The 23292-nt window shown below is 57.6% G+C and overlaps 3 protein-coding genes across 5 annotated transcripts in view; all 3 read left to right on the top strand.

Moving 5' to 3' along the window:
• Positions 1-10189, top strand: PRRG3 (proline rich and Gla domain 3). Of its 3 annotated transcripts, XR_008965610.1 has the most exons (5): positions 71-366; positions 3537-3578; positions 4176-4351; positions 5231-5412; positions 5512-7154. XR_008965610.1 is itself a non-coding variant. In XM_057370112.1 (4 exons), exons 2-4 carry the CDS (start codon positions 3572-3574, stop codon positions 8506-8508), a joined length of 705 nt encoding a protein of 234 aa, XP_057226095.1. In that variant the 5' UTR covers positions 1-366; positions 3537-3571; the 3' UTR covers positions 8509-10189. The 3 variants fall into 3 exon arrangements, 1 of the variants encoding a protein (XP_057226095.1); XM_057370112.1 differs by lacking the exons at positions 4176-4351; positions 5231-5412; positions 5512-7154 and adding exons at positions 7290-7450; positions 7972-10189 and having other exon boundaries at positions 1-366; XR_008965609.1 differs by having other exon boundaries at positions 26-366; positions 3766-4351; positions 5231-7154.
• A 219-nt stretch (positions 10190-10408) lies between these two features.
• On the top strand, positions 10409-21072 carry LOC130575888 (mitochondrial fission factor homolog A-like). Its single transcript, XM_057370111.1, has 9 exons — positions 10409-10415; positions 11448-11581; positions 12236-12307; positions 14170-14485; positions 14991-15139; positions 15859-15947; positions 16483-16644; positions 19015-19093; positions 19612-21072. The coding sequence occupies exons 1-9, from the start codon at positions 10409-10411 to the stop codon at positions 19741-19743; spliced, it is 1140 nt and encodes a 379-aa protein (XP_057226094.1). The 3' UTR covers positions 19744-21072.
• Positions 20569-23292, top strand: part of CNGA2 (cyclic nucleotide gated channel subunit alpha 2) — a 12046-nt gene continuing 9322 nt past the window's right edge. Inside the window, exon 1 of the mRNA XM_057370158.1 lies at positions 20569-20585. Within this exon, the coding sequence (XP_057226141.1) occupies positions 20569-20585 (17 nt within the window). The remainder of the gene's footprint in view (positions 20586-23292) is intronic.

Consider the following 23292-nt stretch of genomic DNA (forward strand, 5'->3'; position numbering starts at 1 on the left):
AGGCGGCAGCGGGACCAGACCCGCTCGGGGCTCCGGCCAACTCCCGGGGCTGCCCCGGGGCCGCGCCCGCGCTCCGCGGGACCACGGCACGGCTCAAGACTGCAACTCCCAGCGGCCCCCGCGGCACCGCCCGGCAGCCGCCGCCCGCTCTCATTGGCTGTCACTCCGTCTCGAGCTGGGGGCGTAGCGCGTGACCCCGCCCACTGCCCCTCCCGGCGTTCTTATTGCAGGAGGAAGGGGCGCGCGCGCACTGCGGAGGGGCGCGATTGGTCGAGGGACGGGAGTGGGCGTGTCGGGGGCGGGGCCTGCCCTCCCCTGCCCGTCGGCGGGAGGGAGCGGCTGCGGCGGGCGCGGGGCCGCCATGAGGTACCGGCGGGGAGCGGGGTGCGGCAGCGGGGACTGGGGGGGCTGCGGGCCCGCGGCTGGGGGGCTGGAGCGGCAAGGAAGGGGCTGGGCCCGCGGAGGGAGGAGCCGGCTGCCGTGGGGCTGGCGTGGCGTGTCTGGGCGCGCGGGGAAGAGCAGAGCGGCGGAGACGAGGGGGACGTGTCGGTGGGGCGGGGAGTGGGGCTGGAAAGCCATCGCTCAGCCGGGCAGGGGGACCCCGCCATGGGGTGACAAGTGACGTGGGGGTCTCTGTTGTGGGGTGGCAGGTGAGCTGGGGGACCCCACTATGGGGTGACAGGTGAGCTGGGATATCCTGCTGTGGGGTGACAGGTGACATGGGGGTCCCTGTTGTGGGGTGACAGGTGAGCTGGGAGACCCTGCTGTAGGATTAACAGGTGAAGCGGGGACCCTGCTATGGGATAGCAAGTGAGCTGGGGGTCCCTGCTATGGGATGACAGGTGACATGCGGGTCCTTGCTATGGGGTGACAGGTGAGCTGGGGCTCTTGGCTGTGGGGTGACAGGTAGGCTTGAGGGCTCTGCCGTGGGGTGGCACTGAAAGCTGAGGGGGGACTGGAAAGCCCCYGTACACCTGGGCAGGTGGGCTGGGGGTCCCTGCTGCAGGGTGACACATGAGCTGGGGGTCCCTGCCGCGGGGTGGCTYTGGAAGCTGAGCGCAGTGGCAATAATTTGGAGTTGGGTTTGGGCACAGAGGGGCTGTGCTGCCGGGACAGTGTGCGGACCGGCCGGGGACCAGGGAGGAGGAAGGGGTCTGAAGGCTTTTTCGGGAGGGCGACGCTTCCTGCGGGGAGCCCGCGGTCCCTGTGGAGCGTAGCCAGCGTAGCCTCTTCTCCTCGCTGTGGATCTTGGCACGGAAAACCCCCAATATTGCTGGGATCCAGCTGAGCGCTGGCACCGCGGCTACGTGATGCTGGCACTGTCAGCATCCTCCCTGCGCGCCGCGGCGCGTCACTGGGGGATGTGGATCCCCCCGACCCGCACCTGTGTCCCCCCAGCCTGTCTGGGAGGTGTCGCCTCCCCTCTGGACCCCCAGGTCCCCTCGGGCTCTGCGGGGGCCTGGCCCCACGCGTACACCGTGTTTTCGCGGCACGATTTCCTCCTTTGGCATCAGTGACGGGAGCGGGGGCGGAGATGGGGGGAGCCTGGGGGAGACACAAATGTGCGACTGCAGCATCCTCACTCCCATGGCTGCATCCCTCGCGCCTCCTCACGGTTGCCTTAGCAACCTCCTATCGATGGGGTATTTATAGAGGATGGGAAGCCGGAGGGGGGGCTCGGGAATGGGTGGGCGTCTGCTAGGTCAGCCTCCAGCTTCAGGCTTCTGTCAGCCCGTGTGGGGGCAGGAGGGATGCTGCTCCCCTTGGAGGCGTGTGCGGGGCTCCAGCTTTTCCTGCTCGGAGCCAGGGGAGGCGGCCAAGAATTTGCATGTGGAAATAAAAATAAGCATCTGGGRCGTCTGCCCTTCTCACYGGCATYGCTCGTGCTTCTAGRCTTATGTACACCTCCCTGATTGTGRCACTTGGGTGYRTTGACACAGATACTTGGAAGAAACGAAAAGACTGGGAATTCTATTAAACATTAAATTTGCTGYCTGATGTATGATGTGGGAATATCCTTATTTCTGTGTCTTTGTTCTCCTGTCCATCAGAGGGGSAGAATGCCTGTAACAATGAGTGATACAGAGCGTTTGTGTGGGAACTGTGGCAAATTCTCAGTGCTGTGCTTTCTTTTATSCTGGGGCTTTGGGTCTCTTTGTGAAAATTGATGACAGCAGAAGTGGGTCAGGTGGTCCCTGCTCAGAGCCTGTGGGGGAATGCAATGATCCAGAGGCCTCTGAAATCCCCCAGAAGGGCTCAGAGAAGTGGGGTTGGGCTATGGGACACAGGAGGCAGCAGTGTGCTTCTGGTACTCTGCTGCCTTCCCTCGCTCTTGCTTCAACTCCACGAGGTTTGCAATCTGAGCTTCACAAACTGTTGGGAAGGAGCTTCTTTTTGCCTCTGGACACAGCTCTAGGCTTACTTGCCCTCTTACCACTTAAAGTGTAAGAACCTTGGAAAACAACAGGAAACCTGATGGCAGGGAGAGGTGCTCTATTTACTGGAAAGTGGCTTTTGTGAGGTGTGCTGGTGTGAGGCAGCATCAGCCCTTCTGTGTGAAGGGCTGCCTTTCATGTGAAAGGGGAGCTGTGTTTGCAGCCCTGCTGACCCTGGGAATGGCTCTGCTGTCCCTGACCTCACTCCAGCAGAGCGGATCCAAGTGCTTTAGGAATAACTGAATATGTAAAGTCCTGGACCTGAGACCAGCGTGTGGTTTAGTTCCTGCTRTTTCTAGCCACGCTTGCTCCTTCATCCACAATAAATCACTGCAGGAGCTGGGCAGTCCTGTCCCTTCTGTCTCCTGACAGAGCTGTGGCTTTGCCACAGCAAGGTGTCACACGCAGCAATAGTCAGCCCAGGGTAGTCTGATCTGTGGTAGTCTGATCACAGAGAGCAAAGTATGGAAAACAAGCAGATATCCTCTGCTTCTGCAGGGCTTTGTTTAACTTCTGTGGGATTTTGTTTAGTTTGGTTTTGCTTTTGAAGGACAAAAGGTGCTTTTCCAGCTGGAGAGCTGTTGTCTTGGGTGTGCAGGGAGCTCTGTCACTCTTGCTGCTGCCCTTAGCTTGGCCCAGCAGCCAGATTGTGGGTAGGAGTTGCAGAAGTGAGAGCTGGCACTGCTGTGAAGTTGCTCTAAAATAGGATGATTGCTTCACCTGTATCTGTCAATCTCTTGTGGAAGGGAAGAGCACCAGGCTGCTCCCAGCAGTCTGACATGCAGGTCATCTCATCTGCTGGTGAGAAATAGGGTCTGTCTTTCATCCAGTTCTTCCCTTCTTGCTTTGCTGGTCTGCAAGGTCCCTGCTCCTCCCTGGGACCTGCCCCAGCACTCTGGGAGCTGAGGGTGCCCTGAGCCCCTCCAGCCCCTCCATGCAGGCACAGAGTGGGGAGGCARCTGGAATCCTTGGCTCTCTGCAGAGGCACTGCTCATCTGGGATCTGTTGTGGGTCCACCATGCTTCCTGGGTGATGGAGGTTTGGACTTGGAGGGGCTGGAAATTCAAGCTGTCAGTGACTCTTCTTTTTTCTTCCCTGCAGGTAGGCAGGAGCCCCCCTTGGCCGAGTGAGGCAGCATGGCAAGTAAGTGCTCCCCAGGCAAGGTGGAGAGGTGGTGGTGGTGTTGGAGGAGACGAGGGRGTGTTTGATAGACACCTCTCAAGAAAGGGGTGCCTGTGCGTTTTGGGGGGTGTTATCCTCTGTGGGGAGCAGCTGCCTGGATGAGGTCTGAGGTCCGGCCTGACTTGTGCTTCTCTCTCCCCTCTGCAAGGTGGGAGTCGAGAGGARGTGCTGAAGGTCTGACCTCTCTGGGGCTTCCCGGAGGCCACAGGATTTGTGTCTCTGTGTGGTGCTTGCTGTGCAGCACAGGCCTCCCCAGGGCTCTCTGGGCTGCCTGTCTGCACTGACATCTCTCCTCAGCAGTGCTCCTCATGGCCCACGACTGGCACCATGCCAGAGCCCACCCTGGTGGCCACGCTGCCCTGCGTGGCTGGTGGCACTGGGGCTCTGTGTTCTGTGGACTGGCAGCTGCCAATCTCAGCCCCAGCAGGAGCTCGCTGTGGCACACCCAGAGCAGKGCTGGGCCAGCACCAAAGATGGGCTGAGACTGGCGAGGGTGCAGAGGGCTGTGGGGTCTGCCCAGAGCTGGGCTCAAGCCTTGCTCCTCGCTCTCCTGGGCAGCCTGCATGGAGGCTGCGTGCCCCGGTGTGATGGGAGCATGAGGACGATGGCAGGACTGAATGGGGACATGCAGAGATCTGTCTGGGATCTCGGGATTTGCTCGGAATGTCACCGGAGCCAGCTGAAGGTGGAGGCAGTAGCCACGCTGGGGAGGAGGAGSACCCCAGGGATGACAGGTATGCCTTGTTTCATTGTCTGTGCTGTGCTCGGGSCGGGAGGGAGCACAGATCTGCGGGTGGTGTTTTTAAAAGGCAGCTTTAATCTTTAGTTAATGAGGAGGGTGCCCAGCTGGGTCCCTGCCTTCCTCCACTGCTGCCTTTTCTCCTTCCTAGAGCTTGGTGTTGCCTCACCAGCATGTCCTGGTGGTGGAAGGTGTCCCCTGTGGTGGCAGTGTCCCTTGCCAAGCAGTCCYCTTCACGGTGACTCTGATGTGCAGGAGGGGGATGTGGTGATGGGCAGGTTCAGCATCACACACTCCCTGGCAGCCCTGGCAGGGAGCCACAGTCGTTCCCCAGAGGAGCAGCCCCAGGGTGTCCCCCAAGTAGAGCAGCTGACATGTGGGGTGGTGTCCACCAGGGGCCAGCAGCACCCCAGGAAACCCAGCGGGGATAAGCTGAATCCAGCCCTTGCTCCTGCTTCCCCTGCCTAAAGCTCCGATCTTTCCTGAGCACCGGTTCTCCAGCTGGTGTGGGGAGGCTTGGAGAGGCACAGGGGATCAGCACTGAGGCTGCTGGGCATTGGGAGGTCCCCTCAGCCCTGTGGTTTGGGGACAGGACCTGCTGGGCTGTCYGCTCTTGTCAGCTGGGGATCCATTTGGAGATGAGAGGCTCATTTCCTGAAGGCCGGTGGTTTTCCTGCACTGGTCCCAAGCCACTGGCAGCTCTTTGCACTTTCAGGGGAGGGAGCAGTGACTTGGTTTCTGCTTTCCTGCCATTTCYGTGTCCCTGAGGGAAATTGCACGTGGGGAGAGACACTTCTGTCACAGCATGCTTGCAGTTGGGACAGTGCTTGTGGTACCTGCCTGCCTGTGTGTCTGTTTTTATTTCCTACTGTAGTGGCCAGCTCAGCATGGCAAAACAGGGAAAGGGTCGAGTGACTGATATCTGCAGCGATGGAAAACCCTGACAGTGAGATCTGCATCCAAGCTTGTTGCTCCAAGATGGGCTGAGGAAGTTGAAATCTGAGTCTCGGGCTCGAGTGCTCAGGAGGGGAGAATTGATACCACGGCCTGATCAAGGTGGGAGGCAAAGGAGGTGAGGCCAGACTTCTCCAGCAATGTATGGGACATTTGCTGAATGAATGGTGTCTTTGTAAAATTTCATCTCCTTCTGGAAAGGCTCAAGAGAAGGTCAGCCTGCCAGCCTGTTCCCTCTCCAGCCAAGATAGCCCTCCTCAACTGTGAAAGCCAAGGCAAGCTGATCTGCAAGATGCCTTCTGTGCCTCTTGAAAATGCTTTTTTGGTTGTCCTTGTAAAAAAAAAAAGAAAAAAAAAAAAAAGATTTGCATAATAAAGTTGATTCTGAGGGAAGATCTGTGACTCACATCATTCACGCTGCTCTTCATTCACACTTCAGTGGTTCAGCCCTCTGTAAACTCTCTCACAGAAACAAGGCATTAATAAATCACGAGGGGAAAATGCACCTACACAGCACTAAAGGAGCTCAGTGCCTCCAAGCCCAGGATGGTGTAGCACAGTAGTAGTTGTTTCTTACACCATGATCTTGTCCCTGTCGATATTTCCAAACACCTTGTTGTATTGTTTTCACAGCAGGATACATGGAAGGTAAAGCCAAAGGAAACTTGCCTTTCTCCCTGGCAAAAAGSTCTTAAGGAAACAAGCTGGTGGCTTTTCACTGACTGTTTTGCTTGATCTTCACCAAGCTCCTTGTGGAGCCGGTGTTTTGTTAGTGCCAGGCTGGTCAGAATGGAGATTCTGTCCCACTGCCTCCTTTGATGCTGCTGCTGTGTGAGTGGGTTCATCTTGTTTATCCAATGGAAGACTCAGCCTGAGGGTGAAGGAGGTAAATGGGTTTCTGTGGATCACCCAGCTGAACTGATTCRTCTCCCCAAGGGAAGCAGCAGGGTTTTGTGGCTTGGTGGGAAGAGCTGGAACCAGCCTACAAGCTGAGTGTGTTGAACTGGATTGTGAAAACACTCATTCATGAAATGCGTGTTTGGATCCTGGAAGGATCGTGTTTTGTGTGAAGTTTCTGCTCTCTGACCAACAGCTCCTGTGCCTCCTGTGCTGCTACAGGTCCTGGCAGGTGTTKGCCCCCTGCACCCCATGGAGGTGACCCTCCTGCAGGATATGGGGGAGAGCCTTTGATGGCTCTTGCAGGCAGGAGGGTGCTGTTGCTGCTCCCTCTGCCTTCAGGACTGCATGCTCTGTGGAGTCTTGAGGAGTCTCCCAGGCTTTGGGAGCAGAGGAAAGTTTGTGAGGCCTCTGCATCAAAACACAGTGGGGATGAGAATGTGATGCCATGTGAGGAGAGGTTGCTCAGGGCGCTGGCTTGTGACCCCCTGCGCTGTCCCTGTGTTTTGGGGATGTTTATCCTTGTCCCGGGCCTGGGAGAAGACACTGTGGTTTCTGTAGGGCCTGGACAGAGTCCTTGAGCTTGCATGAGCCCTCGGCAGCTGGCAGCAGGGACAGCAGCTTGCAGCAGGYTGTCGTGTGTTGAGCTGTGTGCTGTGAGTCCCTCTCAGTGCTGGCCCTGTGTCCTGGCAGAGCTCTGTGTCCCAGCCCTCTGGGGTCTTGCTCTCCTGGTGGGATCTCCCTTGCCCTGCAGCAAAGGGGCARAAAGGTGAAATCCATCGAGGACAGGAGGTTGAAAACAATTATATTTTGAGCCTCCTGTCTCTTCCTCAGTTGCTCCGTGTAGCTGCAGCTGCTGCTTCTGATGTCTCTAGTACCACAGAAGGGCTCCTGGTGCCATACATCTCTGGGCAGACCCCAAGAGTCCTGTGCCTCTCTGGGTGTCCTACCTGATTGAAGCCCTGGGTTTTTTGTGTTGGGGATGCATGTAGCACCAGGAAGCCAGGTGGGAAAGCCTGGCTGGGCAGAGGCCAGGTCTGGGGTTGTTSCTGCTCAGCATGTCTGTGCCTTGTGTGTTGCAGTGTTCTTGGGGGCCAGGAATGCCCACTCGCTGCTGAAACGCTTTCCCAGAGCCAATGGCTTCCTGGAGGAGATCCGGCAGGGCACCATCGAGCGCGAGTGCATCGAGGAGGTCTGCAGCTATGAGGAGGTCAAGGAGGTGTTTGAGAACAAGGAGAAGACGGTGCGTTTGTCCTGCCCTGCTCCCCAGTGCATGTGTGAGGGCTCACGCCTCGGCAAGCTGCAGGCAGGAGGAAAGCATAGGGGGGAGCAGCTTGTCCTGTTCCTTTTGTCCTCTTCTGTCTGCAGGCAGCATGTTGTGGCCTCACTTCCCAGCATGGCTTTCCCTTTCCCTTCCCAGGCAATGGCCCCACCTTGGTTTTGCCAGGACACCCTGCCCACAGCTGCAGGTCGAGCTGGTGCTCCCATGGCACATGTGGCAAATCTGTGCTGTTGCCCATRATTCTGGGTTGGGGTTGGTGTGGAYTAAATTTGTCACCTGCTCRGTSTGGGGGCTGTTGAGGGACAGTCCTGTGACTTTTTGTGTTTGTTCCCACAGAGCCTCAGCTGAAAGGAGTGGGGGACATCCCAAAAGCCAGCCCTTTTGTGGGCCTGGGGAGGGCAGTGATTATCATTGCTGATGGTGTTTGGGGGTGCTTCTCCCAGTTGCAGCAGGTGATGGTTGTTCCTCTGTTTGTGCTGCAGATGGAGTTTTGGAAGGGCTACACCAGCTCTGTGTACTCTGTCAAGGACCCCGGGCACAACACTGAGCGCTCTGATGCTATGTACGTGGTGGTGCCCCTCCTGGGAGTGGCTCTGCTCATAGTCATCGCCCTCTTCATCATCTGGAGGTGCCAGCTGCAAAAGGCCACCCGCCACCGCCCTTCGTACGCCCAGAACCGTTACCTGGCCAGCCGGACGGGCCGCAGCCTCCCCAGGGTGATGGTGTACCGGGAGCGCTCGCAGAGCCAAGGGGAGACGCAGTACCAGCGGGAAACCAGCAGCCGGGGGGCCGGCGAGGGCAGAGCCGGGGGCACCCCGCAGCCAGAGGGCACCCTGTGCCCGCCCGAGCACTCTGTCTCCGTCCTCTCCAGACTGTCCAGCGCCACCCCCCCGCCCTCCTACGAGGAGGTGACGGGCCACCCGGAGAGCAGCAGCGGCGAGGAGACCAGCGTCTCCTACAGTGACCCTCCGCCCAAGTACGAGGAGATCGTGGCCACGGCCCCCGCCGCGGGCAAATAGCGGCTCCGCCTCCCTCCTGCCTCTTCACACACTCACACTCACCCGGCCACCCTCCCTTCGCCGTGCCTGCGACCCCCTTCAGGTGTCCTTGGGGCACCGTCTCACCTGTACGATCTGGTGCCATCACACAATAGCCTTACCCTCCTAACCAAAAATAGCTGTCCCCAGGTGGGGTGAGGCAGGACTGTGGGGTGGCTCTGGGGCCAGCCAGCCGTCTCCTGCCCCTCACTCCCCACTCACTAAAGTGCTGTAGCAGCCAGAGCAGAGCAGCAGCTTCTTCCTGGCTCGACGCGGGGGTCTCCCCATGGTGCATTTGATTTCCTCACTTCCCCCTCAAACAGACATAACATTTCCCACGATTAGAGCAGCCTCACTGCCTCCCTGGGCTGCTGCTCAGCCTCACTCCATGTCCTCACCAGGCCCTGTTGTACTGCTCAGCACTCTGATCAGGAGTTGGGGATGCAGGATTGATGTGGCACATTTTTGTCCACCCCCGCAGCTGGTGGGGCCAGCTCTGTGTTTGGGGAGATGGTGCTTCCCCCATGTGGATTTGTTGCCAAGTGGGAGTGGGGAGCCTGGACCACMCTGTGGTGCCTGTAGTGATATTTGCTGTCTGGAGATCAGGGAGGGGCAGTCGGGAAGGTGCTCTCTGATCTCCCAGATCCCTTTGGAAAGGGGGAAAGGGYTCATCATGGTCTTGCACCTGAGGTAAGTGACTTTGGAGTAGCAGGGTCTTTTGTTCTCTGCTTTCCCCCTGTGAGTGCTGAGCAGTTGGAGGTCTGCACCAGGGATCGTCTCTGACCCTGAGCCAAATGTGGTCTCATGGCTTTAAGTGGTGGGGATGCTCCTCTCCGGACTGATGCCCTGTTTGGTGTCTGCCCCAGAGGTGCAGACAGGCCAGACCTCCCCTCTCCGTACCCGAAACCTCTCTGCCCTGCCTGGCCCCTCCCTTTGGGGCTCTTTGTCCTCCAGAGCAGGTAAAGTGGAACATGAGACCCCACTCTTCTGRCCCCTCAGGTGGGCTGAGTGTTTGGTGTCCAGGGCTGTGGCATGGAAGTCCTGCTGACAGCTGGGAGCCATGCCTTGACAGTCAGGAGCAGGGCCAAGCCCTGGTCGAGTGGTTGTGCTGCCAGGGCAGGGCAGAGCCAGGTGCTTTGCTGTGGGATCACAGTGTCCCCTGTCCCTGGGCAGCTGCCTTTGGGGTCCAGGCAACAGGACTGCCCTCCCCCAGTCATGTCTGATGGATTAGAATGGGCTGTGCTCACCAACCCCCCGGAGCAGCCCAGAAACTCCCAGCACTGCCACCACCCGGTGTTCACSCAGCACCAATCTGTCCACCAGCACTAAGGCTATTGTCTATCCATCAGTGGCCTGCATCCTGCTCGGCTCTAGAGATGCTCTCGCAGTTGGTGCCCCCAGCCCAGAGCTGAGGCTTGCCCAGCGTGGCTGTTCCTGGGCAGGACATGCTGGCACCTTGTCTGTCCCCTCCCCAGCCTTAGCAAATCAGGGTTGCGGGGAGATCCAACAGTGAGAGTCAGGGCCAGAGCCTGGAGAACGCCAGAGGGAGACACGAGGGTGCTCTGCATCCTCTGTCTTTGATGCTCAGTCATTATCCCTGCAGTTTGTATTCTGTAAAACTTGGTATATTTCTGTGCAAAAAAAAGGTATTTATTAAAAAACCCTCACTGTCTGAGTGGCGCAGGGTGGCTTTTTCCACAAAGGGTGWTGTGGGGGACAAAGACAGCAATACCCCCTTGCCATGGCTGCTGGACCATCTCCAGTGAGGATGGGAACATCTGAGAGTGAGTGAACTCCACACATCCAGCTAGAGCCTTGAACTTCACCTGGGCATGTGGTGTACTCTCTGAGAGCTGTAGAGTGTCCTGTGAGCCCCATCCAGATGGCAGGTGAGGTGCAGAAAGGTTTTCTGCAGGTCTTTGAGGGATTGAGGTGTGCAGGTTGCCCTGCTGTCCTCTGTGTGCTCCTAAACCCCTTAGATAATCCCCTTTAAATAGCAAGACTAGGGCAGCGGCGGATTTATTTTAAGTCCTTTCAAACCCAGATTTTACGGTCAGGTCTCGGACCCTGTCCCTATTCAGAAGTGTTTAAAACTGCCGCTAATCCCAAAGGGATCATTTTATCGTGGCGGAGGGGCACAGATTAACCCTGGCACACGGCAGCCCCGGGGTTGAGCCGGGCCGGGGGCTGCGAGGAGCGGGCTTTGCCCGCCAACGGCCCGCGATGGGGACATGGGGAAGGTCCTGCGTTCGTTTCTACCCTTGGTGAGAGCAATCCCTGGGGACAGAGGGGTTCCCGGGGGAGCGACACCACGATGAGTCGCAGCGCGTTAATTACCGGCTGCGGCTTTAAGCGAGGCGGGACCGGCTGGCAGGGCTGGATACCGGGGGTAGGGCTGAGTACCGGGGGGTAGGGCTGGATATCGGGGGGACGGGCTGGATACCGGGGGACGGGCTGGATACCGGGGGTTGGGCCAATTACCGGAGGGGCTGGGCTGGATACCGGGGGGAGGGCTGAGTACCGGGGGGGCAGAGCTGGATACCGGGGGCCGGTCTAATTACCGGGTGGTCGGTCTAATTACAGGAGGGGCCGGGCTGGGTATCGGGGGGCAACGGCTCGGTACCGGGGGCAGGGTTGGATACCGGGGGCCGGTCTAATTACCGGGGGGTCGGTCTAATTACAGGAGGGGCCGGGCTGGGTATCGGGGGGCAACGGCTCGGTACCGGGGGCAGGGTTGGATACCGGGGGCCGGTCTAATTACCGGGGGGTCGGTCTAATTACAGGAGGGGCCGGGCTGGGTATCGGGGGGGAACCGGCTCGGTACCGGGGGCAGGGTTGGATACCGGGGGCCGGTCTAATTACCGGGGGCCGGTCTAATTACCGGGGGCCGGTCTAATTACCGGGGGCCGGTCTAATTACAGGAGGGGCCGGGCTGTGTACCGGGGGCCGGGCTAATTACCGGGGGGCTGGAYTCCCCCGGCCGGCACCGCCCCCGTGGCGGCAGCGGGCGCGGCTGTTTACAGGTCCGACAAGTTGCGTCGGTCCGCCAGAAGCAGTAAGTGTCCCTCCCGGGCCGGGGCTCTGCGGGCGGCGGGAGCCTCTGCAGCGTCCCCCGGGCCAGGGGCGGGATGTGCCCCCCGGGAGGGCGTGGGACCCCCCTGCCCCTTCCCCGGCCGGGTCCCCTCTCGTGTGTCCGCTCAGCCCCGCGGGGAGCAGCGCCCGGAGCTATCCCGGGGGCAGCGCGCTCAGCCCGGGCCGGGTGAGGAGCCCCTTCCCCTCCCCGTGAGCCGCTCTCAGCTCATCCCCGAGCCGAAGGGCAGAGCCGGGAGCAAACCCTCTGCTCCCTCCAGCACCCACCCCGAGAGGTGAACAGGGGGTGCTGCACCCGGCTGGCACCCCGCCTGCCTTGTTCGGGGTGTCCTGGGCTGGAGAGGGACAGAGAGGGGGACGTTGTGGAGTTTCCCTCCCCAGGGCAGGTTTTCCTGGCTTGCAGGACTTAAACCTACTCCGGCTTAGTGAGCCGGAAATTCGCTGTCACTGCAAATCCAAGGAGAAGTGCCAAAGCAGAGGCTGAGCCTCTCCAGGCGAGTGGGGGGTGCTTGGCAAGAGCTCGAAAAAGCCCTAAAGAAAGTTAAAGGAGGAAATCCAGCCACTTAGGCATTTTGTTCTTATGAGTTTTGACAGCTGATTTTTTTTTCTTTCTTAATAGCTTAGTCTCCCAGAGCCTGCTTCTCACTCCCTCCTATGCCTCTGTTCCTTGGGAGCTGCAGTGGTTTCACAGGTGATTAGAAAATGAACCGATCTGCCCTCTCCAGATTTACTGTTGTTAATATATGCTGGTTTCCCGGAGAGCAGGCTGAGAGTAAAACTCTGAAGCACCAAAATGTGAAGAAGAAACCCCGTGGTCTCTGTGGCTGTGGATTCTGGGCTGGCTGGCTCATTCAGATTTCTCCTGGGGGACTGACACCCTTTGGGACCATCATGGGAATTAGTGTCCTGTTTCTGAGTGGGGGTGTTCTTATAAAAATCCATTTTCTTTGAGGTTTTGRGGAGAAGTAGGTGCATGTTTATGATGAGACCCATGGATTGGGGCTGGGCAGGGTGGTGGGGATGGTGTGGGGCAGTCAGGGGCTGCTGGGTTCTCCTGGGTCCCCAGCAGTGCTTCCAGGACAGACCCCATGSAGGGACAGCAGTCTGCAGGGCTGGAAGCAGGGAGTCACCGCTGCTGATGCTGGGAAAATGCCTGTGTAATTAAAAGGTTTTTAATGACAGAGGAGGAGAGAGCAGCACGAGGTGAGTGATCACTGGAAGTGCTGGTTGTGGCAGGTGCAGAGCTGGTTCTGCCACCCTCCTGTACCTGGTGTCTCAAGGCCTGGCTTCTGCGGGGGACAGGTCCTGTGACCCTTCCCCAGGGATTTCCTGCTGCTCCTCTACCCTGGGTGAAATCCTAAAGGGTTGCAGGTGTCTAGGGAAGGTGAGAGGGTGCAAAATGCCTCGAGGAGCAGCAGCAATTGGAGCTGCTGGCCCCTCTTAGGGTGCAGATTCTTCCTAGAAGCAAAGAAGGACTTTTTTGGGCTCAAAGGACCTTTTGGTGAGCTCAAAAGGTGGCAGCAAGGAGGGTGCAGGGGTGCTGTGCATGGGTATCTGCAGTGTCTGGGCAGCACTGTGGTCAGGCTGGGGTCTGCCAGCCTCAGCAGCTCTCACTTGGGGTTTTCTCCTTGGCTGCAGCTTTTTGGGAAAGAATGAGGAGTGCATATTCTGGGAGCTGGGAAGGTGTCTGTCGGGGCTTCTCTCCCAAACGTGTACACTGATTGCCCTCTGCCTGCATGGCTCAGTGAAGGGCTTGGGACACTGGCCCCAGGGCACTTCTTAAAACCCTGGGACTTGGCAAAGAGGAAACTGAGGCACGAGGCTGTTGTGTGTCCTGAGCTGCAAACCCCAGGGAGTGTCTGTGCCCGTGTCTGTGTCCCATGTCCTGGTCCTGGCTGTTCCCAGCAGTGGTCACAACTGGGGGCTGTGTCCCTCCTTGGTGGTGCTGGTCCCCTCCTGGATGGAAGCCGAGCTGGGGGCTCTGCTCCAAGCTGAGGAAGGTGATGAGTGTTCTTCCTTCCTCTCTGGGAGGGTGGGTCAGCATCTGGCAGCTCTGCTCAGGACAGAGTCCATCCTCAGCTGGGTGTGGGTCMCCTGAGGAATGGGTGCTGGATCGTGGGGGGAATGGGATATGGCCCTGGGGATACTRCAGTGAGCCTCCATGGGGAGAAAAACTGAGCACAAAACCCTTTCCTGCGGTAACCTGGAAGCCCATCACCAAAATGTGTGTTTTGCWTGTGGAAAACCTCATTTTTCYTCAGAGGTGGATATGARCACAAAAATGTGATCCCAGCCYTCCAAAAAAYATTACTTCTGGATGGAAAATAATTGTTTTTCACTRGTTTTTAGGGTACACTGAGCTGCGTGCTGAGCCCTTTCCTTGCTATCAGTTAAAGCAGTAGTATCAGAGCTCCTATATGACTCCCAGGACACCTGCAGCCTTGTCCCTGCCAGCTGGGCACTGGGGACACCCCCTTCTCCCAGCCAACTCTCTTTTGGGTTGTTTCTGCCCATTTTACCTGTCTCATAGCACGTTGTGTTGTCCCTGTGCAGGTGCAAGAAGAGCTGCCCATTGTCACTTTCAGAAGCGCTGCTCCTGTTGTCACCTTTCAGCTTTCTTCCCCTCTCTGTGGAACCCCAGGGTGCTCAGGACATCTGAGGACACCCTCAAAGATGTGGCCACTTTGGGGACTGGACCTGAACCGGGTGCGCTGTGACCTGCTCTTCACAGAAGCCATCAACCAGAGGATGCAGGTTCCCARCAGGCTGAAGGTGGCAGAGAGCTGCAGCCCTGGGGACAGGGGGCCGGTGACAGAGGATGTCCCTGCRTCCTTCCGCATGCACATCCCTGATAGGATTTCTCTTGCGGGTAAACTCTGGGTTGTGTTTTGGGGTGGCTGACAGTTGGTGGGGCACATCTGAGGGAGTAGGATCCCTTGGTAAAGCTCCCCCGGTATTTTCTTTGCTAGAGGAGAGGGTGGGGGCAGATAATTCAGCCATCTTTCTTCAGGAATGTAGGACAGGATGGTGGGTGGCTTGGGAAGAGGTGGGCAAAGATCATCAGCAGAAATCAGGAGGGCCTTAGTTCCAAGAGATGAGGAGCAAAATGTGGAGGCATCTCCCTCCACACCTGTTGGAGCTCCTTCTTGGCCTTTGGTAGGGTCCTTGCTTTGGGATGCAGGACRTTTGGCTGTCTTTGACACACACCTCTGTCCTGGAGCTGTGATTTGCCTGTCAGGGCTGTCCAGAGCAGCCAGGACATGGTGTTTGTGCATCTGGCACTGGACACAGGCCTGACTGCCCACATGGGTGCATCTCTCTTCTCTCTTGAGGCCATTCAGGTCAGCTTAACTCTTCCTGTCTCCTCTCTGTAGAGATATCAGACACCAGTCTGAGGCCAGTCCTGCTGACCCAGCCAAGGAAGGTCCCCTCTGTCGTGGTGCACGTGGCCCCAGACCCCTCTGGGGACCTGCCCTTCGTGCCCTCGGCCAGCAGACCCAGCGCCCAGAGACGCAAGCGATCGGTACCGTACGGGCTGGGGGGTGTGCCTGTGGTGGGGAAAGGGAACAATCCCACATTTGGGGTTCTCCAGGGGGCTGTTATCACCCCAAGCCAGGATCCATCATCCAGGACGCCCTGGGAGTGAGGGGTAGGGATGGTGGGGTCTCTTTGTGCCCCATAACCAGAGCACACCTCTGAGCTGGGATGGTGATTCCACCAGGTCTGCTGCTGCATTTTGGGAGCAGGGTGTAGGGTAAGGTGGGTGCAGTCCCACCACAGGCTGCTACTTTTAATATCCCTTTTCAACCTGTTTTGATGAAGTATGAGGCAGAGCTGGTTCATCACTGCAGTGTAAAGGGCTCTGGGGTCAGAGCCAAAAGCAGATTTTAACCTTGTGTGAAACTCTTTTTAAAGAGAGGTCCCAGGCATGGGCAGGGAAAAATTTGGTTTGGAGCTGCTGTTCTGCTTCCTCGAGTGCTTTAACCACCCTGAAATTCCAGAGCTGATCCTGGATGGGTTATATTCAGGGTTTTTGATTGGGATAGAGTTCAGGTCAGCAGGCTCATGCTGGGGACCCTCTGTCTGCTCTGAGCACCACATCAGTTCACCAGGCTGGGGCTGCAGCAGTGCTCCCACCACTGAGCAGTGTCCCTGTGCCGATGGTCCCTGGCTCTCCAGCCTGCTCAGGGCACCAGGCTGGGCTCAGCTCAGTGCCCCTGTGGTTGTGTTTGATTCCCACAGGGCCACCACAGCAGCAGGTCCCGGCGGGAGAGGACCCTGAGTGACTGTGCCCAGCTGGCCTTGCACAGCCCAGGACAGCAGCAMGAGGGGTGAGCACAGGTCCAGGGACACCTGGGGTGGGTGAGGAGCAGCATCCCCTCTCCCTGGGCTGGTTTGGAGCCYTCTGGTGTTGGTGTTTCSAGAGGGGCATGGGGRATCCAACGCCTGGCAATGCCTACACATCCATGAGAGGAGCGTGGCCTTTGGTGTCAGAGATGTTTGTGCTGGGCAGCTTTGAAGGACTCTGTGTTGGTCCCCAGGCCATGGCCTCGGGCTCCAGAGTCTCTGCAGTGGGGAAATGGTCTCTGAGCTGACCCTGGAGCAGGGACTGCTGTCTCCCTACAAGTCCAGATTGTCCTGGGTGGYRGGAGAGCAGCATGGCACACAGCCAKGKTTGGCTTTGGGGAAATCAGACTCTGCCTCTGARTCTGGGGGCTGCTGGAGAGGGTTCTTGGGGTCTGGGTGCCAGTGGCATTGCCCAGAGATGCTGGAGCTGCTGAAGGGATGGAGGGCAGTGCCCAATGCCAGGCTGTGCCCTGTTGTTCAAGGCCAAGGAGTAACAGGCGTGATTCTGTGTGCACCCAGGCTGGACACGTGTCCCCTGCCCGCTCCCAGTGCCCCACTCCCCCTCCTCACRGAGGCAGGCAGGATCTACTCCATGCAGAACATCTTCCAGACCATGTACCTGCTGGGCCAGGTGCTCCTCCACCGTGTCCAGGACACTCTGCGGGACCCAGCGCTGCCCAGGTGACATCGACTTGTCCTGAGCCAGCTCTGTGTCACTCTGCAAGGACTGGCCTGTGCCTTGCTGAGGCAYGAGCTCTGTAAGCTCTGGGCTGCAGGATGGTCCTGCATGGCTGCCTTGGACCTCCTTTCTCACCTGTGCTGTCTGCCAGCTCTGGGGGCCAGGCCTTGGTGCATCTCACTAACCCAGCCAGGCTGGAGTCTGCTGCTCAGCCTAACACCGGTCCCTGGGCACCCCGAGTGACCCAGTGCTTGCTGGGGGCTCACTGCTAAGCGAGGACTAACTCTTCTGTATGCTTTGGTAGCTCGTTGGAGAGGGGTGTGTGAAGGGAATCAACACCCAGAGCAGACAGCCTGACCCAGGTCCTGTCCCTGAGACAGGCTCCAGCACCTTCGGCCATGTCTTGGTCACTCTTAATTAGTGARCTTTGAACTAATTGAACTGTCCATGAACTGGCTGCCCCCAGGTGCCCCACTAGCTCACAGCCAGTGGCCCTGGCCAGGGTTTGGGGTGCCTTTGTGCTCCCTGGAGCAGGTGTGCAGCAGCCTCGGTCCCCCCAGGTGTGCTGGAGGAGCCATCTGCACCCCCTTATCTGTGCCACTGCGATAAATTCTGTTTGCTCCAAGACATCCTTGCAGCCTTAAGGTGTCCCCATTGCTCTGAGGCTGCTGAGCACCTGGAGGAACATCTAAATACTTCTCCTTGAGCAAAGCCTCCAGGCAGAAGGGGAGGAGTGGGAGCATCCATCATCGCATCCATYGTCGGTGGCACATCCTGCCTCCCTCCCCAGCTGGCTGCTGCTTGCTGCTGGTGCAAAGCAGTGTCTCTGCTTTTAAAAACACCAGGCTGAGGCTGTCTTCAAACATTATTTTAATTTCTTAATGACTGAGGGATGTGATTAGTGGCTAGATAAGACCTTGTCCCTCCTGGCTCCAACAGTGGAGGACGTTCAGGCCAGGTCAGCCTGCAGAGCTGCTGTGATRCAGTGGGATGACCCCGGGGCTGCTCCCCAAATCTTGATCTCCCTKTGAAACCAGCCACCCTCAAACACTTCTCTTAGTGCTTTGCATCCCTTCAGGTGCAGACAGAATCTCTTCAGTAAGACAYTTTTGTACCCCTCTGCCACAATGAAATAAACCAAAATACTCTGCTGACCTGTTTGTCCTGAAATTTTGGTGAAGTCTGGTCTCAGACAGAGACTGGAATATCTGGCTGACAGTGACCTCTTGAAGGTRTGAGTCATCAGATGGTAATTTCCAGTCTCTACTCTGAAGGGTGTTCACCTATATCAGCTGGGATTTTCAGACAAAAGCTGCAGGATGTGTCCTTTTTTCATGGTTCTCTACCGGGGAAAATTACATTTTCTTTCTGTTGTGGCTGTCATTTTACACTGCAGCTACATTTTGTGGAGGTATTATCTCACGAGTGGAGTTTCAGACAGATAATCAGTGCATCTCCACGTGCTCCTCTGGCTTGTCTTCAACAAAATCAACATCATGTTGCAAACAGGAATAAAACCCTCTCGTCCCCTGGRTCTCCAAGGAGTGGGGTTAGGTGCTTGTCAACCCCTGTGGGATCACTGAGTGCCTGTGTGAGTTATTGTGCACGAGGGAGTTTTGGTTGTAGAATAGCTGATTTTGGGCTAGCCTGTGATGGCAGGAATTCTTACTTTTCTCACTGTGGATCTACTTTGTGACTCAGTGCTGTGGATCCTGGGTGAGGCTGTGCCTCCAGGGTCTGCCTTGGAGATCTGTGGTCTGTGCTGTCTTTGCAGTGCAGCAGCTGATCCCAGTGGGAGCCCCTGTGTTTCCAGGCAGGGAAGGAAGTACTGAACATTTGGGTTGCTTGTTTATGTTTCAAATTGCAGGTAAAATTTGCCACAAAGAGCAAAAAGTGATAGCTCCCTCCAGCTGATGGCAGCTTCCTCACCTGCTGCTGTAACTGAGATCACCCCTCCATTGCTCCTGTGATACCCATTTCCCTGACTGCTTCTAAAGATGATTTATCCAGCCCTCAGTGAATTCCTGGGACTGCAGAGAATGGACCCATCATAGATATGTTTTCTCTCTGTTGGACCTCTAGAGAAATCCAAGCATGTGTTTCTGTGTTCCCCTTGTCTCTGCATGTGCTGTGTGTTTGTCCTGATGGCTCTGGGTGCATGCAGGAGGGGTGCAGATGTTCCTGGTGGGGTTCAGACAGGATGAGGGGGTGCTGTGCAGGTGCTGTTTGCTTTCCCCTGGTGCTGCACCAGCCTGGGCACACAGTGTCTTCCTGGATGGCTCAGCTCCCTGTGGCCATGCTGCGTTTTTGGGGTCTCAGCTGCACCCCTCGAGCAGTGCCTGTCCACCTGCATCTCTGCTTTCCTTCCCCAGCTCCCAGGAGTCCATCCCAGCTGCAGAGAGCGCCCTGGAGGAGGCCGGGGTGACAGAGGTGGCAGCCATGAGGAGACAGGTAAGATGGGGTGAAGGGCTGCAGATGTCCCCTGGGATGGCCACAGGAGGGGGGTGAGGGGACTTTGGGGGTCACTGGCCACAGGAGGGGGAGCTCCAGGGGTCACTGGCCACAGGAGTGGGGTGAGGGGGTCCAGGGGTCAGAGGCTCAGTCCTGATGGGCTGGTGCTGTCAGGCTGGTCCTGCCTGATGGAGAAGCAGGAGAGGGCTTCCATGTGTGTTGATCCATGGAGCTCCTGCCCCGAGGGGCTSCAGGAGGGCTGCAGGACACAGCCAGACCCCTGTGGTGGCAGAGAGAGGGGCTCAGGTGCTCTGTGATGGGRAGAACCTCTTCCTGAAGCATCTGCTACACACCCGAGGCACTGCTGCCAATCCTCCCACACCAAGGCAGCTGCTGCTTTACAAGAGGAGGACCTGGAGGCAGCAGCTCCCATCCCTCCATCCCTTGCTGTCCCCAGTGCTGCTGGGATGCTGCCTGTGTTCCTGCAGGGCTGACAGTGCCCTGTTCTCCCCTTGCAGCTGGCCAGGATCTCGGGGCGGCTGCGGGCGCTGGAGGAGCAGTGCCACGCCTGGAGGCAGAAGGAGGCCCTGGTGTACTCGGTGATGATCTCTGCRTGCCTCATCAACACCTGGCTCTGGCTCAGGAGATGACAGCCCGTGCCTGACCTGCCCTGCTGCCCTGGCACGGGGGTGAGGGCAGGGACAGGAGCATTGCCAGCAGTGACACTGTTCCTTCTTGGCTAGGACTGCTTTTTGCACTGTGGGCTCTCAGGAATGTGTCCTCCAGGCCTTGGTGACAGTGGAGGTGTGGGGAGCTGCTGTGAACACTGAGGTCTCCTGAGAGCTGGGTGGCTGGCACAGGAGGTGCCTGCTCTGTGCAGTTGCCCTCAGGCTGACAGAGGAGGTGCAAACCCCCCAAGGCATTGGGTGTTTGTGGACGTGGGGTCCTGTTAAAGCCAGCCTGTGTGGGGCCCAGTCCCCTGGCCACATCCCACATTGGAGAGCTAGCTCTGACCCCATAAAATCTCTCAGCTGACCCATGGGGTCTGGTCCTCCTCTTCTGCAGAGTGATTGAGTGTTTCTAAACTTGTAGTGGGTTTTCTTTCCCTCCTTGTGGAAGGCAGTACTGCCAGGTCTCCTGTGCCACAGCTTCTCATCCAGGAGTGGAGCTGGAGTCCAGGAGCTGCCATCCCTGCRGTGCTGTGCTCCACCCCTGCCAGCTCCCATCCTGCTGGAGGCAGCTCAAGAGCAGATGTGCAGACCCAAAGTAAGAGCCTTGCTGACATCTGGGTTTATCCAGGAGCTTGGTTCTTCCCCAGAGAGATTTACTGGGAAAACCTCCCCATGATGACACTCTGGATGATAAAACCTCATACCAACAGTGACAGCACCAAACAGGTCAGGGAAAATAGAAATTTGTCAGGCTCCCAGTGCCTGAGGGGAGTATTGCTACCAGGTCAAGCTGTAACTTCAGCGATGGTACAAGAACMCAGGTGAGAGGAATTCCTGACCCAGATGTTCTTTAGCTGTAAACAAGCTCAGTTCAACAGCTTTTCTGCTTGTTTCCTTCTCTGGAGTTTAGTAACACTTGCTTCTGAGGTGACTTTGAGATGTTTTTGATGGCTGGTCCAGCACATCTGCTGGAGTTGTGCCTGCAGGCCCTGGGGGCAGGTTTTGGCAAGGCTTAACAGGACCTTTCTGTGCCACCTAAACCTAATTATAGCTGGATCCACATGTCATCCAGGTGTCCCAATAGCTTATTTACAGACATCAGCGCTTGGGTGTTTTCTGCTTGACACGGCGTCAAGCGTCCGTGACTGTAAATCTGGCAGCTGGACAGTGACTAATAAATAACTGTCCCCAAGTAATTGCAGGTCTGAACCTGTGGCTGATTGCTGAGCTGAGGAGAGCACTGGGATTTATCACATATGAGAGGCAGGATGGTGTGGTGGGCTCGGTGTGCTGTGCTGTGCTGTGGTGGGGTGTGGACAGGTGGCTCCAGGTGCTTCAGGGATGTGGTCGGGGTCACCAGAGCACCTTACACAACTGTTTTGTGTAACTGGGTGTGAGTGGTGCCAGAAAATGGGGTAAATTGTCTGGTTTCTCTCCTTTGGGAGAGGTATTGGCATGTTTTGGAGGAAGCTTGTGTTTGGGGTTTATTTTAAGCTGTGTTTTAGGGTGAGAAGGGATGACTTGGAGAGGGCACCCCACCTTCAAAGTATGATTTGAAGGTGTTTGGAGGAGAGCTGATCAAACCTGATTTGTTCTCATGGGCAAATTCCTGGGCAGGTTGTGGAAGATACAATATGACTTCTGTGTAAGGCATGAATTCTKGTGTAAATCTGGGAATGCTGACCACAAAATGCTTATTTTAATAAACTCTGTGTTGTGGACGTGTTTCTTTTCTTTGGAGTCTGCTGCTGATATCCCACTAGATGGGAACAGGTAAGGTTTATTCCCTTGGCAGCAGSACTGAGCTGCTCTGGATGTCTCAGTCACATTTGCCCTGGCTGAGGGGGGATCTGGAGGAGAAGATCTGCTGGTTAACGCTGTTCCTCTTGGTGTGTGATGCTTTTGTTTCCTTTTTCTCTTCCTTRCCTCCTCCTCCCGGCTGCTTTGTCCCAGGGCAGCACACGTGGCAGGGCTGGGTGTCCCCAAGGGCCACAAGGACGTGCACAGCAAACAAAGTGCCTTGTGCACGATGGGGCTCGGGGGAGCTCCGAGGGAGCAGCTCCTGGAGTTCCCTGTTCCTTCTGAAGGCAGCTGCAGGCTGCAGAGAGGGAGGGTTGGAAGGGGGATGTGGTGCTGCWGTGCTCCTGATGAGCTGTCACCAGTGCTGGGGTCTGTGATGTGGGGACAGGAGCAGGGTGACAAATCCTGTGCTGCTGGGTGCTCACCCAGGAGCCACCCAACGCTGCCAGCAGCCCCAGCCCAGGCTGAGAAATTCTGTGTCTTCTTTGGACTCGCTGCTGTCTGGGTGCTCAGTGAGATCAGGACAAGTGGAATTTGAGGCTTTGAAGGGGAGAGCAGAAGGTAAACCTTTGATAAGGAAGATAAAAGGGACTCGCAGTGCTGGTGCTTTCAGATCAGCCCTGCACAAGGGGCAGGACTCCATGTGCCCAGCAGGGACAGGTCCAGCCTCAGCCACTGCCAGTGGTCAGACCCTGCAGGGAGAGGGTAMGAGCTGACCTCTTCCTCATTGCCTGGGGGATGCACATGTTTTTGCTAACTGGCTATTAGAATGACTTCCTGAGCAAAATAAGAGGACAGAAACTGGTGAAAAGTGCGTTTCATGATCACCTTCAAACTCTGCAGCTKTCTTTGATGGGACTCCAGAGCAGCACTTTTGGTCTCCTGCTCTGAGAGCATGAGAAGAGGTAAGTGRATGTGAGGGTGTTAAAATGTGCCTRCYTCTCGCAGTTTTCCATCCTGGCAGTAGCTGTGGCACAGCCTCCGAKGCAGGGAAGCAATCACCRTGTTTGTTTTTCCCCARGGCAGGGTGCTGGGAGGGGACGGGGAGCAGAAGCCCGGGGAGCAATCCAGGTGCCTCCCCTGGAGTGACAGGACCTGAGCCCATCTCGGGGGTCCCTGGGTGGACAGTGACCCTTCACCAAGGGCGCTCAGGAGTCACTGGACACAGAGCTGTTCAGGATGGCTGCGATCGGGCACTGCCCGGGAGGTGTCGGGGTTCCTCCAGCCCCGGGGAGGTGACGGGTGCGGGGAGAAGGGGACGCGTGCAGGGAAACGGAGCATCCCCGAGCGGCACATTTCCCTCTTCCCTCCATCCCCAGCCACACAGCTGGCTGCTGGCAGCTCCTCCGGAGTGCGCCTTGCCGCTCAGGGCATCGAGGGTGCTCGGGGGACCGTGCGGGGCGGTGACAGACACACGGGGGTGCGCAGTGTCCCCGCTGCTGCCCGCACACCGCGCCGGCACCTCCGCTTGTGCCGCCCTGCCTTTGTTCGAAAAGCCGGAGCGCTCCGGGCAGCCCGGGAGCTCCCGGGGCAGGGATGCTCTCCAGCCGGCCCTGCCAGCCCCCCTGAGGCAGCAGCACGGCGGCAGAAGCTTCGGCACGCCGGGCTTGTAAGTGATGCTGGTGACTTCTGGGCAGGGGCACTGCTGCCCCGGGGATTGTGGAGAGGAGAGGAGGGGCAGGGAGGGCACGAGTGGGGTAGGTGAGGCAAGGGCGGGGAAGGGAAAGG

This window comes from Malurus melanocephalus, unplaced genomic scaffold, assembly GCF_030028575.1.
Source record: "Malurus melanocephalus ecotype Western Australia unplaced genomic scaffold, MMel_1.1 scaffold_120, whole genome shotgun sequence".
NCBI lineage: Eukaryota > Metazoa > Chordata > Aves > Passeriformes > Maluridae > Malurus > Malurus melanocephalus.

Bases quoted from the DNA above. Each gene is read 5' to 3' on its own strand.
- PRRG3 (XM_057370112.1), top strand. The intron at 7,451-7,971 runs GTGCGTTTGTCC...TTTGTGCTGCAG, and splicing joins TTGAGAACAAGGAGAAGACG to ATGGAGTTTTGGAAGGGCTA.